Source organism: Cyprinus carpio, chromosome B17 (genome assembly GCF_018340385.1).
Source record: "Cyprinus carpio isolate SPL01 chromosome B17, ASM1834038v1, whole genome shotgun sequence".
In the NCBI taxonomy this organism is placed as follows: domain Eukaryota; kingdom Metazoa; phylum Chordata; class Actinopteri; order Cypriniformes; family Cyprinidae; genus Cyprinus; species Cyprinus carpio.
The window spans coordinates 18,100,940-18,114,118 of NC_056613.1; the positions used below are offsets into that span (position 1 = coordinate 18,100,940).

The window sequence follows — 13,179 nt, forward strand, 5'->3', positions numbered from 1 at the left end:
ATTGTGTATGCCTATTTCATCTTAAAATATGACACTTTGGGTAGTTGGAACAGTTGAAAGCAGATGTAATAAGATTTTGTCAAAAATATTTATTTTTAAAAATAAAGCAATACAATATAATATGAAGTTAGGCTACATTTCACTTTAAAATGAAAAGATACTTGAGAAATCTTTTTTCCCCCAATAGATTTCATTTTCAGGGTGCCACAATGACCTTCAGTATACTGCAAGTGCCTCAAAGTTTTTCATTTATAATGGGGTTACCGGAGAAATTAGTCTTTTGTAAATTCTCCAATATTGTAATCTGAGGAGCCTCAAACTAAATGGTCAGTTCTACACTATGGCAATTAAAGCGTAAGGTGTACTGAAGTCTTAATGCTAATTAAAAGTGCTTTCATGCTTTCAAAGTGCAGTTCATCAAACTCTGCAAGCTGATAATTTATCAATAATTTTCTTCAAAGATCACATAAAAACAATTCATAGAAGAATGTCAAGATAAAGACAACCATAGCACAGTCAAATTTAACAACATACTTCTGGTTATGCAAATATTTCGGATATGAAAAGCAAGCATAACATTATACAAATCATATAAAAATCATATGTACAAAATCTGATCTATCTAATATCTATCTATCTATATCTATCTATCTATCTATATCTATCTATCTATCTATCTATCTATCTAAAGTACACATATATAGTATAAGTATTTCAGTGCAGTAGAATCTCTTAAAAATAGTGAAAACACAGACATTTATGCACAAATGATTCCAACCAGCTTTTGGAGCCGTGTTGTAGCTTTTGTAACTATATTGTACAATTGTTTATTGCTATATAAATTAAATCAGGTCTCAATGTAAACATAAATATTAAAAGAGTTCACCACTCCAGTTTCATATCTTCTTTGCTCCACATATATTTCCCCCCTCTTTTGAGGAACATCTTCTCATCAAAACCACTAAACTTGATGGCCTCTTCCACACCAACATCCAGAATGGACTTTGACGGATCCTTCCTCCCCTCTCGGCAATCCAAGAAGCGCATCTGCGGCATCAGATATGGAGGATTAAAAAACCTAATTATGATGATTGCTCTTTCTGATGATGTAGCATAGACAGCATGATTATTAATAGAGATCAGAGATTATCAAGGGAGGGGAAAGTAATTTGAAGCCTGGAATGAGGCAAATTACTGCAGGCCTTATTATATTCCTATCCATAATCCCTTCACTACTGATATGATGACATAATGTAATTGAAAAGAAGCATTTACACTGTAATAATAGTGTAATCTAATAAAGAAAAAAAATATTTAGACACTAATGACAACATTATTGAATATAAAAAAAAACTTTAACATGGTAATGAGAAGAAAACTTAATGGATGCTGAGAAGAAAATATGAAACCACTTACATATTCATCAAGAATCAGGTAAGAGTCTCTCATCTGTAAAAGAAAAATAGATGAGTAAGCAAACAATTCATATCAAGTTAACAGAAGGCTTTATATTCAAGTGCATTTAAATTCAAATCTCACCGTGCACACTTATAAGCTTTGGTAATGAATTGAAACTGAAAGTTTATTGCTGTATTACACATAAATTGAAGTCACTTTATCTTCCGAATTTAAAACACTGATCTGAATTGAGCAAAAGTATGCGGCCTCAAAATTACCTTTTGATTAGACTCTGGAACCAGACACTTAACGCTCTGGTGGCGGTCCAGGAAGTCTTGGAATTGCTGATCACTAATAACGAATTTCTCTGCCTCGCGGAGACTGTTCTCCCCAGCGTTTTCACCTTCAATTATCAGACACTGGAAGACCTGTGTGTACATTGCAATACAGCCTTAAAAACATGGTCAGCAGCCTGGTTAAAACGATAGAGTCTGCAGTAAAGTGAAGTAACTGTATACCTTCCAGCGCACTGGGTTCAGAGCAGTGATCTGCTCCGTCATATCTTCATCCACGTTGAAGGTGTTGATAACTGAGTTGATTTTGAAAGCCACCTTATAGTCCCGGCACCAGTTATGAACTTGATGCAGTTTGTCCAGATGACTTTTTCTGCCCTGGCCTCGACCTATGACTTTATTGGTGTCCTCGTTAAAACTGTCACAAGATACTGCCAGGATGTCCAAGTAGTCACCTATTAAATATAGATACAAATGAAATTTGTACATTTGTATGCAAATACCTTTCTGTTTATATAGTTTATGAGTTTGAGGTCTGTGAGGTTTTTTATCTAAATATTTTTTTTATGTTCACCAAGGTTACATTCTATATATTTGATCAAAAATAAATAAAAAAATTAAATAATAAAATAAATAAATAATAATAATAATATATAATAAAATGTATTTTATTTGTGATGACAAAGCTGTATTTTCAGTTGCCATTACTCCAGTCACATGATGAGTAATATGTAATATGCTGATTTGGTAATCAATGAACATTCTTTATTATTATTGTTGAAAAAAGTTGATATGTGCTGCTTAATATTTTTTACAGAAATAATAAATATTCTTAAAAAAACATAAATTAATTTTACTTTTGATCAATTAAATGCATCCTTACTATTAGAAATTAAAGTATTAATTATATATATATGAATATATTATTATTATTATTATTATTATATATATATATATATATATATATATATATATATATATATATTATTATTATTATTAACATAAAAAAAACATATATATATGAATATATTATTATTATTATTATTATTATTATTATCATAAAAATATTAAATATTCTAAAAATCTTACTGACCCCAAACTTTTGAACAGTAGTATATGGTGCAAATTTTACTTAGTTTTTTTTTCTTACCCATATTTCACAACTATTATTTTACTTATTGTGTACTCTGTTAGTTATATGACCTTAAAGCAAAATGCTGGAAATCATTTTTTATTGTATTGTATGTGATTTTGTTGCTAGTGTTTTGGAACACAAAAAATCTTACATTACTGTACATTTGACAGTGCAATAAAGCAAAATGTAACTTGCTTAATATTCTTTATTATAGGCTTTTTCGTGGAGCTGTAGCTATATAATAAACTTTGTTATAGCCTATTTTTTCCTAGTATTATTAACTATACAAACATGAAATGTGAGTAAGGTTAAAGCCAAAGAGTTTAAAAGCAATCTTTGCTGCCCTCTGCTGGTCATCAACGACTCTCACCGTATTTCTGGAACCACTTTTCTGTGATGAGACTGCCATTGCTAACGATGCTGACGCTCGGCAGCTGCAGCTCCTGTTTGCAGTATCGCACCAGCTCTCCCAGAAAATTTCCTCTCTCGTGAAGGAAGGGCTCTCCACCAGAAAAGTTGACTTTTTCCATTCCTAAAACATACAATCGATAATATTAACCAAGTGTGAGAATAAAAACGACTGTCAGCTTTAAGAGAAAAAAGTTTTGTAATCTTTTTGGTGACATTACATTACGTTTATTATTCGAAATTAAGTAGCATGCATGGATGCATGCATAAATAAAGAAAAATACACCTTTTTATTGTGGTGTAAATCTTAGAGCGTTAAGTTAGGCTAAATATAAGTAATATTATTTTAAGTTAAATATATTTTTACTATAATATATTTTTTAACTTAGGCTATCATACACTGTCTCACTAGTAAATGTTATGCTACCTGCTTCTTTCAGAAGTCGTAAGCCTCGCTTTGCCTCTTCAATGGGCAAGACGAAAGAGGTCTTTGCTGTGTGGAAGCAAAATCCGCATTTGTAATTGCACTGCCGGGTAAAGTGGTAGTTCACACTGCTTGGAGTAGTCAGCTGAGTGCTGGAGCCCTCTTTCTGCTCTTTGGTGCGAGTCTTCAGGCGGCTGATGTGTCCGACAGGAGTCTGTTGCACCTGCGTTCCTGATACAAGCATATAAATCCATCTCAACAGGGCTGCCAAGAAGCTGTGGACGTTCTTGAAACAAAATTGCATTAACATTGCTGCAAAGCCAACTTGGTTTGATGTACACACGGTGAAGGTGTCTATAGAATGAGGCTCATAGAGCACATACCTCCCTATTTATACGGGGCAGTCTGAAGTTGCTTTTCTGATCAGTTTCTTTTCGTCCTTGGGAGGACTGGAAAACGAAAGATAGAATACTATAAGCTAAGTCCAATATAGGCTAGGCGTGGTGTTTTATCTTCTTGAGTCACCTGGATCTAACTGGATCGTTATGTTTTTCTCTTTAAAACACGGGGTAAATTATTAAGATACAGCTCGTCTCATTGTCATTCTTAGAATAGGCTATATTAATAATGAAAGGCATATTAATAGCCTAATTGATATTTAGGTCTTGTCCAAATATTTTAACACTAACAACAAAAGCAATATAGGCAATAGGCTACTTCTGCTTAAGTCAAATAGCCATAGGCTATTCATTAAATCGTTTGTCAACATAAATTTACAAAAAACAATTGAAAAGTCCTACAGCACACTTATTCATTTTAATAATCATTAACAAGCAAATATAAATGGAATGGAAAATGTAGCTATATGGAAAAACCTGCTTGAAACCAAACAATCTTGCTGATCTGTTTCAACCAGCATAGCCTATATGTTTACAGAAAATTGCAATTTACACCGAACCTTTGTAGATTATTAATTGCTCAAGTTATGTAATCTGATTGTTGAAACGAAACTGCAATAAAGTTGAACGCAGTTTATTTATCTGTGCACCGGCTTGACCCAGCTGGGCTTGTTTAGTGAATTAAGTAGACGGCTAAGTTGTCTTACTTTCGTTTTCGGATTTAAGTTTCGTTTCTCTGTAAACACTGTTCTCCAGATCAGCAAGAATGACATTTCTCTAGACCTGTATACGCTACTGTAATATCTATCACGGTTCACAATGCTTAAGAGAGCAATGTTTCGCTGTGGACAGCTGACCTCACGTGTATTCGCGGTGGAGTTTGATCGAGCTCAACCTCTTTATTTCACGCTGAGCTCAAACCCACAAGAGCTTCATCATGCTCATCAGCAGCTCTTTGGAGGTGATGGGAAGCTCTTCTCGCTACATGTCCACAGTGACAGCAGAATTGAGAAAGCGCAAACGCACGCCGAGATAAAACACAAGCTGTCCGTGACACTGTCGCGAGATTGCGATGTTTTTGAAGAGTTTTCTTTTATGCCGGACGTCAAAAATAGCGTCGTTAAATGATTTTTTATACGAGACAAGTCCACTACAGCCCTCTCAGATGACATATTAAAGACGCTGCAGCAGAGTCAATCAGTATGTGTGTTTTCATACAAGCGCGAGGGTCTGTACTGCTGGCAGGAGCTGTGGTCACCTGTCAATCAAGTGCAGGAGTCGACGAGGCAGTACATCACACCTGCAGCAGCTGCAGAGCATCACCCATCCACACTGAACATCAGGAACTCTGATGTCTTCTACTGTATGGATGAAGCCTATAACGTTCTTCAGGAGGTACAGTATGTTGTAGTTTATATATATATATATATGTATATATATATATATATATACAGTGGGCACGGAGAGTATTCAGACCCCCTTCAATTTTTAACACTTTGTTATATTGCAGCCATGTTGCTAAAATCATTTAAGTTAATTTTTTCCCCTCATCAATGTACACACAGCACGCCATATTGACAGAAAAACACAGAATTGTTGACATTTTTGCAAATTTATTAAAAAAGAAAAACTGAAATATCACATGGTCCTAAGTATTCAGACCCTTTGCTCAGTATTTAGTAGAAGCACCCTTTCTGTACACACTGTGTGTATGTGTACTGTGTGTGTATATATATATATATATATATATATATATATATATATATATATATATATATATATATATATATATATATATATATATATATATATATAATATATAATATATATATACACACACACACAATACCGTTCAAATGTTTGGGACTTGTGACTTTAATGATTTCTAAAGAAGTCTCTTATGCTCATCAAGGCTGCTTTTATTTGATCAAAAATACAGAACCCCCCCCCCCCCAGTAATCTTGCAAAATGTTATTACAATATGAAATAATGGTTTCTATTTTAATATCCTTTAAAATATAATATATTTCTGTGATGCAAAGCTGAATTTCCAGCAGCCATTACTCCTGTATCTGTCACATGATCCTTAAGAAATCAATCTAATATGTTGATTTATTATTAGAATTATCAATGTTGGCAACAGTTGTGCTGCCAAATTTTTTTTTTTTTGTTGGTAAACTGCAATACTTTTTTTCAGGATTCTTTGAATAAAATGTTAAAAAGAACAGCATTTATTCAAAATATAAATCTTTTCTAAGAATATAAATCTTTGCTAACACTTCTCATCAATTTAACACATCCTTGCTGAATAAATGTTTTAATTTCTTTCAAAAAAAGAAAGAGTAAAAATTAAAATAAACCAAATTCTTTAAAACTATTTTTTAATCAAAGAAAACATAAAAAAATTAAATAAATGGTCTTCTTTTTAACTTTTTATTCATCAAAGAATCCTGAAAAAAATGTATCATGGGTTCTTAAGCAGCACAAAAGTTTCTAGCACAGATAATAAATCAGTTTATTAGAATGATTTCTGAAGGATCATGTGATAGTGAAAACTGGAGTAATGATGCTGAAAAATCAGCTTTGCATCACAGGAATAAATTTGATTTTAATGTATAGAAAAACATTATTTTACATCGTAATAATATTTCACAATATTATTTTTTTCCCCTGTATATTTGACCAAATAAATGCAGCCTTGATGAGCATAAGAAACTCCTGTAAAAATCATAAAAAAATCCCAAGCTTTTGAATGGTAGCTTTGCCATTACATGAATAAATGATACCTTAAAATATAATAATGGAAAATAGTTAATTTAAATTGTAACAATATTTTACAACAATTCTTTTTAATGTATTTTAATCAATTAAATGCAGTTAAATCAGAAACTTCTTTCAAAAACATTTAAAAAACTTCACTGTTGGAACACTTCTCACTGTACTTCTTCCCTTAGCAATGCAATTCCATGAATGCTGTTATATCCAAAATGACTTGGTCTCATGAGACCAGAGTTCCCAGAAGTATAACTGTCAATCTTTTCATAGCTTTTACCATCTCTGCATCACTTGTTTTGTATTTGTCTGCTTTTTTCCTAGCTAAAACAAAAAACAAAACTGCTCATCATGAAATGAAAGCTAAAAAGTGAAGGCTTGATTATTTCAAGAACTTGTCAAAAGTCCATTGTTTTTGAATTTCTTTTGAATTATTTGGCTTTATTTTGTAACTTTCAGGACATTGTACTTATTTTTGAAACACAACATTGTATCACTTTGATAAGAAAAATATTATTTTCATGATATCTCCAAATGTCTTAAGATTTAATGCTGGTCGGCGCCGATAGCCTTGTGGCACCATCGTGCTTCAGGCATCCCGAGGTTGAATCCTGACTCGAGGACTTTTCCCAGTCCTGCCCCCGTCTCTCTCTCCCACTTCACTTCCTGTCATTTCTGATCTGTCCTATCATAATAAAGGTGAAAATGCCAGCAATAAATCTTATAAAAAGAGTAATTGCTGATTTTTTTTTTTAACTTTTCTGAGGGGTTGTACAGATATACTACTTGAAAATAGCGATAATAATTAAAAGTTAAAAAAGTATCTAAACACCAGTTTTAAAAGTATACCTGTGTAGGCTGTTTTACTTTGATGCTGAAGTGAAAGTGTATAGGCTACCTACGTAATCTAAGGTAACAATGAACAATGTGTGATTAATTAATCAATATAATTCAGTACTTAACCACAATGCAGTTTGATGTAAAACAATACATCTTTCTGCCCATCTCAGTGCACTGACATTATCCCTGAGTCAAAGGAAGTGCTGAAGCTTGTAGACGAACAGTTGGAGGCAAGCAGGGCTGATGGATTTCCTGTCATTGTGATCGAGGGACTGGACGCCACAGGTTAACAATGAACCTTTGATAAATACTTTCTTCAGCTAATTAATAAGTATGCATTCAAACACAATATCTTTTTTTTTTTTTTACCAAGCAGAACATAATGTCACATACACATTCATAACTTCCAATATGATAAAAAACATAAACAAACAAAAAGTTTGTACTCTAAAATTCTGTTGCTTTCTCTCCATGTGTTTCCCTGATTTCTCCATGTACCCAGGTAAAACTACTCTCACAGAAGCCCTGCGGGAGTCTCTGAATGCTACTCTGCTGAAATCTCCTCCCCAGTGCCTGGCTCCTTTCAGACAGCGCTTTGACTCAGAACCACCCCTCATCCGCAGGGCCTTTTACGCTCTGGGGAACTACATCACTGCTGCCCACATCGGAAAAGAGTCCTTGAGGGCTCCTGTCATAGTGGACAGGTAGAGATGTGTGTGCCACAAATACTGTACACTCACATGCTGTTTGGGCAGCGCTGTGGAACGTATGGGAATGTAGCAAATATATGTTCTAAAGCTGAATTTGTGGAAATTGAGGCTCAGTCAAATGTAAATTGTTAATTGAGAATATTTAAGTACATAAAACTATCAGATTTCATTTATTGCCACAGCAGTTGGTGGAAGAGTTGAAAACCTCCCAAAGCCAGGCTCAGAGTTCTACCGGTGGCCAGAAGACCTGCTCCAACCAAACCTAGTGCTGCTCCTCACAGTCAGTCCAGAAGAAAGACTGAGAAGACTCAGGGACAGGGGACAGGACAAGACTGTCGAGGAGGCTGAACTGGAGATCAATCAGCTCTTCCGATTTAAGTAGGTCATCTTGTTAAATGTGAGGGTGTTTTTAAGGTGCATCCCAACACACTTGCTTACTGCTTGTGATGACCCTTAAAGTTATCAGATGCTGTTGTGCATCCCTAAATACTCCAAGGTAAACTTCAGTAGCTATTTCTAGCGGATCAATAATTTGTGACAAAAAATGTGCATGTCTTGAATTAAACTTTATACTTTGGAAAAAAAGTAATAATATGAAACAATATTAACAAATTAAAGATGAAATTTCTATAAAAAAAAAAAATTGTGCCAACCCTATTCACAAAGTTTTGGGGTTGATTGACTATAATATATATATATATATATATATATATATATATATATATATATATATATATATATATATATATATACTTAATTAATATATTAAATAATTATTATAATTTTGCAGGATAACAGGTTTGAACAGAAAGTTTAGGAACAATGACAAAATTGCACTTTAATTTTAATAATAGCAATATTTTTTGTAGAATTTTTGTTTTTAAAATTGTATAGACTGCCGTTCAGATGTTTGGGGTCACCAAGTTTTTTTTTTTTATATATACGTAACTTTTATTCAGCAAGGATTTATTAAAAACTTTCACAGTTATATTTCAAATAAATGCTGTAAAAAAATCCTTTAATAAATAAATAATATGAGCAGCTGTTTTCAAAATTGATAATAATAAGAAATGTTTCTTGAGCACCAAATCAGTGTTTTAGAATGATTTCTGAAGGATCATGTGACACTGAAGACTGGAAGCTTTGTCATCACAGGAATAAATTACATTTTAAAATGTAGTAAAATAGAAAACATTTATTTTAAATCAAAATAATATTTCACAATGTTTTCCCCCCAGCAAATAAATGCTGCCTTGGTGAGTTTTAGAGAATTTTTCACAAGAATTAATACATTTTACCAGCCCTAAACATTTGAACAGTAGTTATACAAAAACATAACACTAAAATATTTAATATTAATATTAAAATATTCAAAATAAATAGTATTTTATTTTTACTTTTGTATTACAAGAACACATATAAAGCACAAATGGCTCTATTTCCTGTAGTAGTTTAAAGCTTTCTAAGGTTCCTCCAACTCTGTCAGGTATATTGAGAAAGACAATAAGCATTTATTACAAATTGCTCTTTGTTTTCAGAGTGGAAGAAGCTTACAAGAGAATCCAGAATCCTGCCTGCATCATCGTGGATGCAAGCCCCTCTCCACAAGAAGTGCTGCAACAAGTGCAGCATTTATTTAGGAACAAATGTCACATGTAAACAACCAGCTCCCTACCCGATGAGGCAAGAAGCAATGCAATCCCTCCGCGCACCACTAGATGGTAGTGTAGTGTTACGATTCCACCCCCGGTCAACTGAGCTTGTTGATTGAAAGGGAAGCTGGTGGCTGACTGCCAGCATATATTTCAGGGCTCCTATCTGGACATGTCACAACATATTCCCCTTCCCACAGAGCTTTAGTGATGACACGAGGGGGAAAGTTATTGCGGGTACGTAGCTGGGTGTCAGCTCTCATACGCAGGGTCACAGCGTCCACTTTCCTCATTCTGACTTATTCCCAGTGAAACACAGGAACTCAGCTAAAGAGGTTTGAGAATTCATCAATCACTTCAATTAGATTTAAACACAAGAACTCATTGTTGGTCAGCTCGGTGTTCACTCCTTCAGGAGATGGAATCAAGGGACCTTATGGAGGTATTAAAAGCAATAGATCTGATACAGGCAATTTAAACTCGCTTTGATTTGTTGCTGTTGCTTTTGGACACAGAATCTGATCATTAATTAAGAGTGATATGCTAGGACAAAAATGTACACTGTAACTCAGAGTTCAGTTCCAGATTCCATAAAGTCTGTTTATTGTAATAAAATAATCAGCTAAGAATAAATTGTAATGTAATACAAATCTTTTAAATATGTTACTCAGGTTTCACTTCATTTTAAACAAACCTACAAATGAAAATTCTGTCATGCAGGGAACACAATTGTGAAGTGTGGGGAAAAAAATTAAAAACCAAAAAAGTAGTCCAAATGCTATATTACAAGTCAAACAATATTATTTGTGTAACCAGAGTGATGTTTCATTATTTTATTATTTTTTAATTGTTATTATTTATTTATTTGTAAAATAAATAAATAAATAAATAAATAAATAAATAAATAAATAAATAAATAAATAAAAGGTTATCACTTGTCAAACACGGCACAATGTGTTTACAAACTATTCCTGAGATTTCTATGGAAACCTACTTTTGCCACAGAATCAAAACAATAAAAATATATAAATACATAAATAATAATAATGAAAAAGCTTTATTTTTTTATATCTTGCAATTCATAGTTTCCCTCTGAAATTCTGGGAATAAAGCTCAGAATAAAGAATTGTATCTGGTAAAGAAAGGTCTGAATTCTGAGAGAAAAAGTCACAGTAACCTTGTGTATATACTGTATATATATATATATATATATATATATATATATATATATATGTAAAATATCTATTTATATAAGCTTGCATAACTTGTGAGTCATAGTTGTGAGATAAAAAGTCACAGTTACCTTATAAATTATTATTATTTATTTATTTTTTTATTCCATGGCGGATGCTTTAGAGGAGTTGCCAAGAAAAAAAAAAAAGGAATAATAATAATAATAAAATAATATTCCATGTCAAACAATATGTTTTTTTTTGTGTTTTTTGACTTATTTATTTATATTATTATTAGTTTTTTCATTTTTGTTTTAATCTTGTTTACAAACCATTCATGAGATTTATGAGCAGAACACAAATAAATAAATAAAACTTTTATAATTTTTTTGAAAATTTTTCACATTTTTTTTTTTTTGTGTGAACAGACTGATTTAATATTATTATGTTTGTATTTAAAATGTTATTTTTCAATTACTAATATTTATATTATTTTATATTATTAATAATATTAATAATATTAATAAAATGTTTCACAATGCATTTACAAACCATTTTGGAATCTTAACACAAACACTAATGAGATTTCAGAGTTTCGGTGGAGGGGAATATTATCAGTAAACATCAACCTAAATTTCAGTCTGAACAGCAGAATTTGATAATGACCGAAGAGTTTTAATTTTTGGATTATTCAACTAATCTTTTAATTATACATTTGATCTACAATAATCTACATTTAGCAGACATGCACACCTTATGCATGCACGCAGGCACCCATCTGCCCTCATGTGCTAAGAACACCACACTGATCCTATAATTCATTTATATGGTGAGCACTGCAGTTACCCAGTGATAGCAAGATTAATTAAAGGTTTTAGTAATTATGAGCTCAGTGAGGATATGGGCCGGGAAAGACGGAGTGACCCGTCTCTCTCACACTGATGCCTCAGCAGTGTGGAGAAGAAGGTGGGGTATATTCATATGGCAATTAATGGAGTCCTGTAGATCACTGTCAGACGGCTTTCCACACCACTGCGCAATTACACACTCCCCTTAGCCAATTATTGAATCTCTTGCTATAGATGCAATTATATGTTTATTTTTTAACACACTGCATATACCCCATATATGCTCGGAGGTGGTTAATATTAATGCCTCATAGGCGTAAAAGACCACATTTAAATGTGCAGAGTGAGAAATGTATTGGTCAGTGATTTAATAAACGATTGAACTGGTTGCAGTTAAATTCCTGGGATTTTCTGCTTGGAGATCACAGTGGTCCCCAGCGGTCGGACAAGCCAGGTTGATCAATTTTCCATCTATTTGCTCTTGCTCTCAGTGGGAATATACAGTGTTTAAGGATTATATGTTCAGTTGTTATGGACAGACACTCCTACAGTGTAGTCCTTATGAACTAGGGAGGGGGTCAGACATGTGCTCTCAAAATACTCTGGGCAGCTTGTAAGTAGCTTGAGCGGTGCTTTATGTATCGTCATTCTTCACTGACTGTATTAAGACATTCTTGTGGTGTATTATCATGATTAGAAGCTATAGCAGTATGTTTCTTAAAAATAAATAAAAATGTATACTACTGTTCAAAAGTTTGGGGACGGTAAGATCAGTAAAAGTCTATTTTCTTATGACAAAAATACAGTAAAGACAGCAATATTGTGAAATAATATTATAATTTATAAAGAACTTTCTATTTGAATACAGTTTAAAAAAGTAATTCATTCTTTTAATGGAAAGCTAAAATTTCAGCAGCCATTACTCCAGACATGATCCTTCAGAAATCATTATAATATCTGATTTGGTGAAAATTGTTGAAAACAGTTACATTTTGTTCTCCCAGGATTCTTTGAGGATATACTGTACATATCTTTTGTAACATTATTAATGTCTTTACTGTCACTTTTGATAACATTTGTGCATCCTTGCCGAGTATAACTATTAATTTTTAATATTATTAAACTAAAA

General features: G+C 32.8%; 2 protein-coding genes across 2 annotated transcripts; one reads left to right on the forward strand and one right to left on the reverse strand.

Moving 5' to 3' along the window:
- Positions 1 to 74: 74 nt before the first annotated feature.
- On the reverse strand, positions 75 to 4,054 carry LOC109102610 (radical S-adenosyl methionine domain-containing protein 2). The gene is given in 7 exon segments (XM_042742622.1): positions 75 to 1,047; positions 1,417 to 1,449; positions 1,677 to 1,826; positions 1,917 to 2,146; positions 3,197 to 3,358; positions 3,662 to 4,013; positions 4,016 to 4,054. Coding segments are annotated over 7 exon segments (1,116 nt in total). The 5' UTR covers positions 4,040 to 4,054; the 3' UTR covers positions 75 to 882.
- A 384-nt stretch (positions 4,055 to 4,438) lies between these two features.
- Positions 4,439 to 10,696, forward strand: LOC109102613 (cytidine monophosphate (UMP-CMP) kinase 2, mitochondrial). The gene is given in 5 exon segments (XM_019116005.2): positions 4,439 to 5,451; positions 7,839 to 7,953; positions 8,171 to 8,384; positions 8,526 to 8,756; positions 9,917 to 10,696. Coding segments are annotated over 5 exon segments (1,257 nt in total). The 5' UTR covers positions 4,439 to 4,875; the 3' UTR covers positions 10,038 to 10,696.
- The last annotated feature ends 2,483 nt before the right edge of the window (positions 10,697 to 13,179 follow it).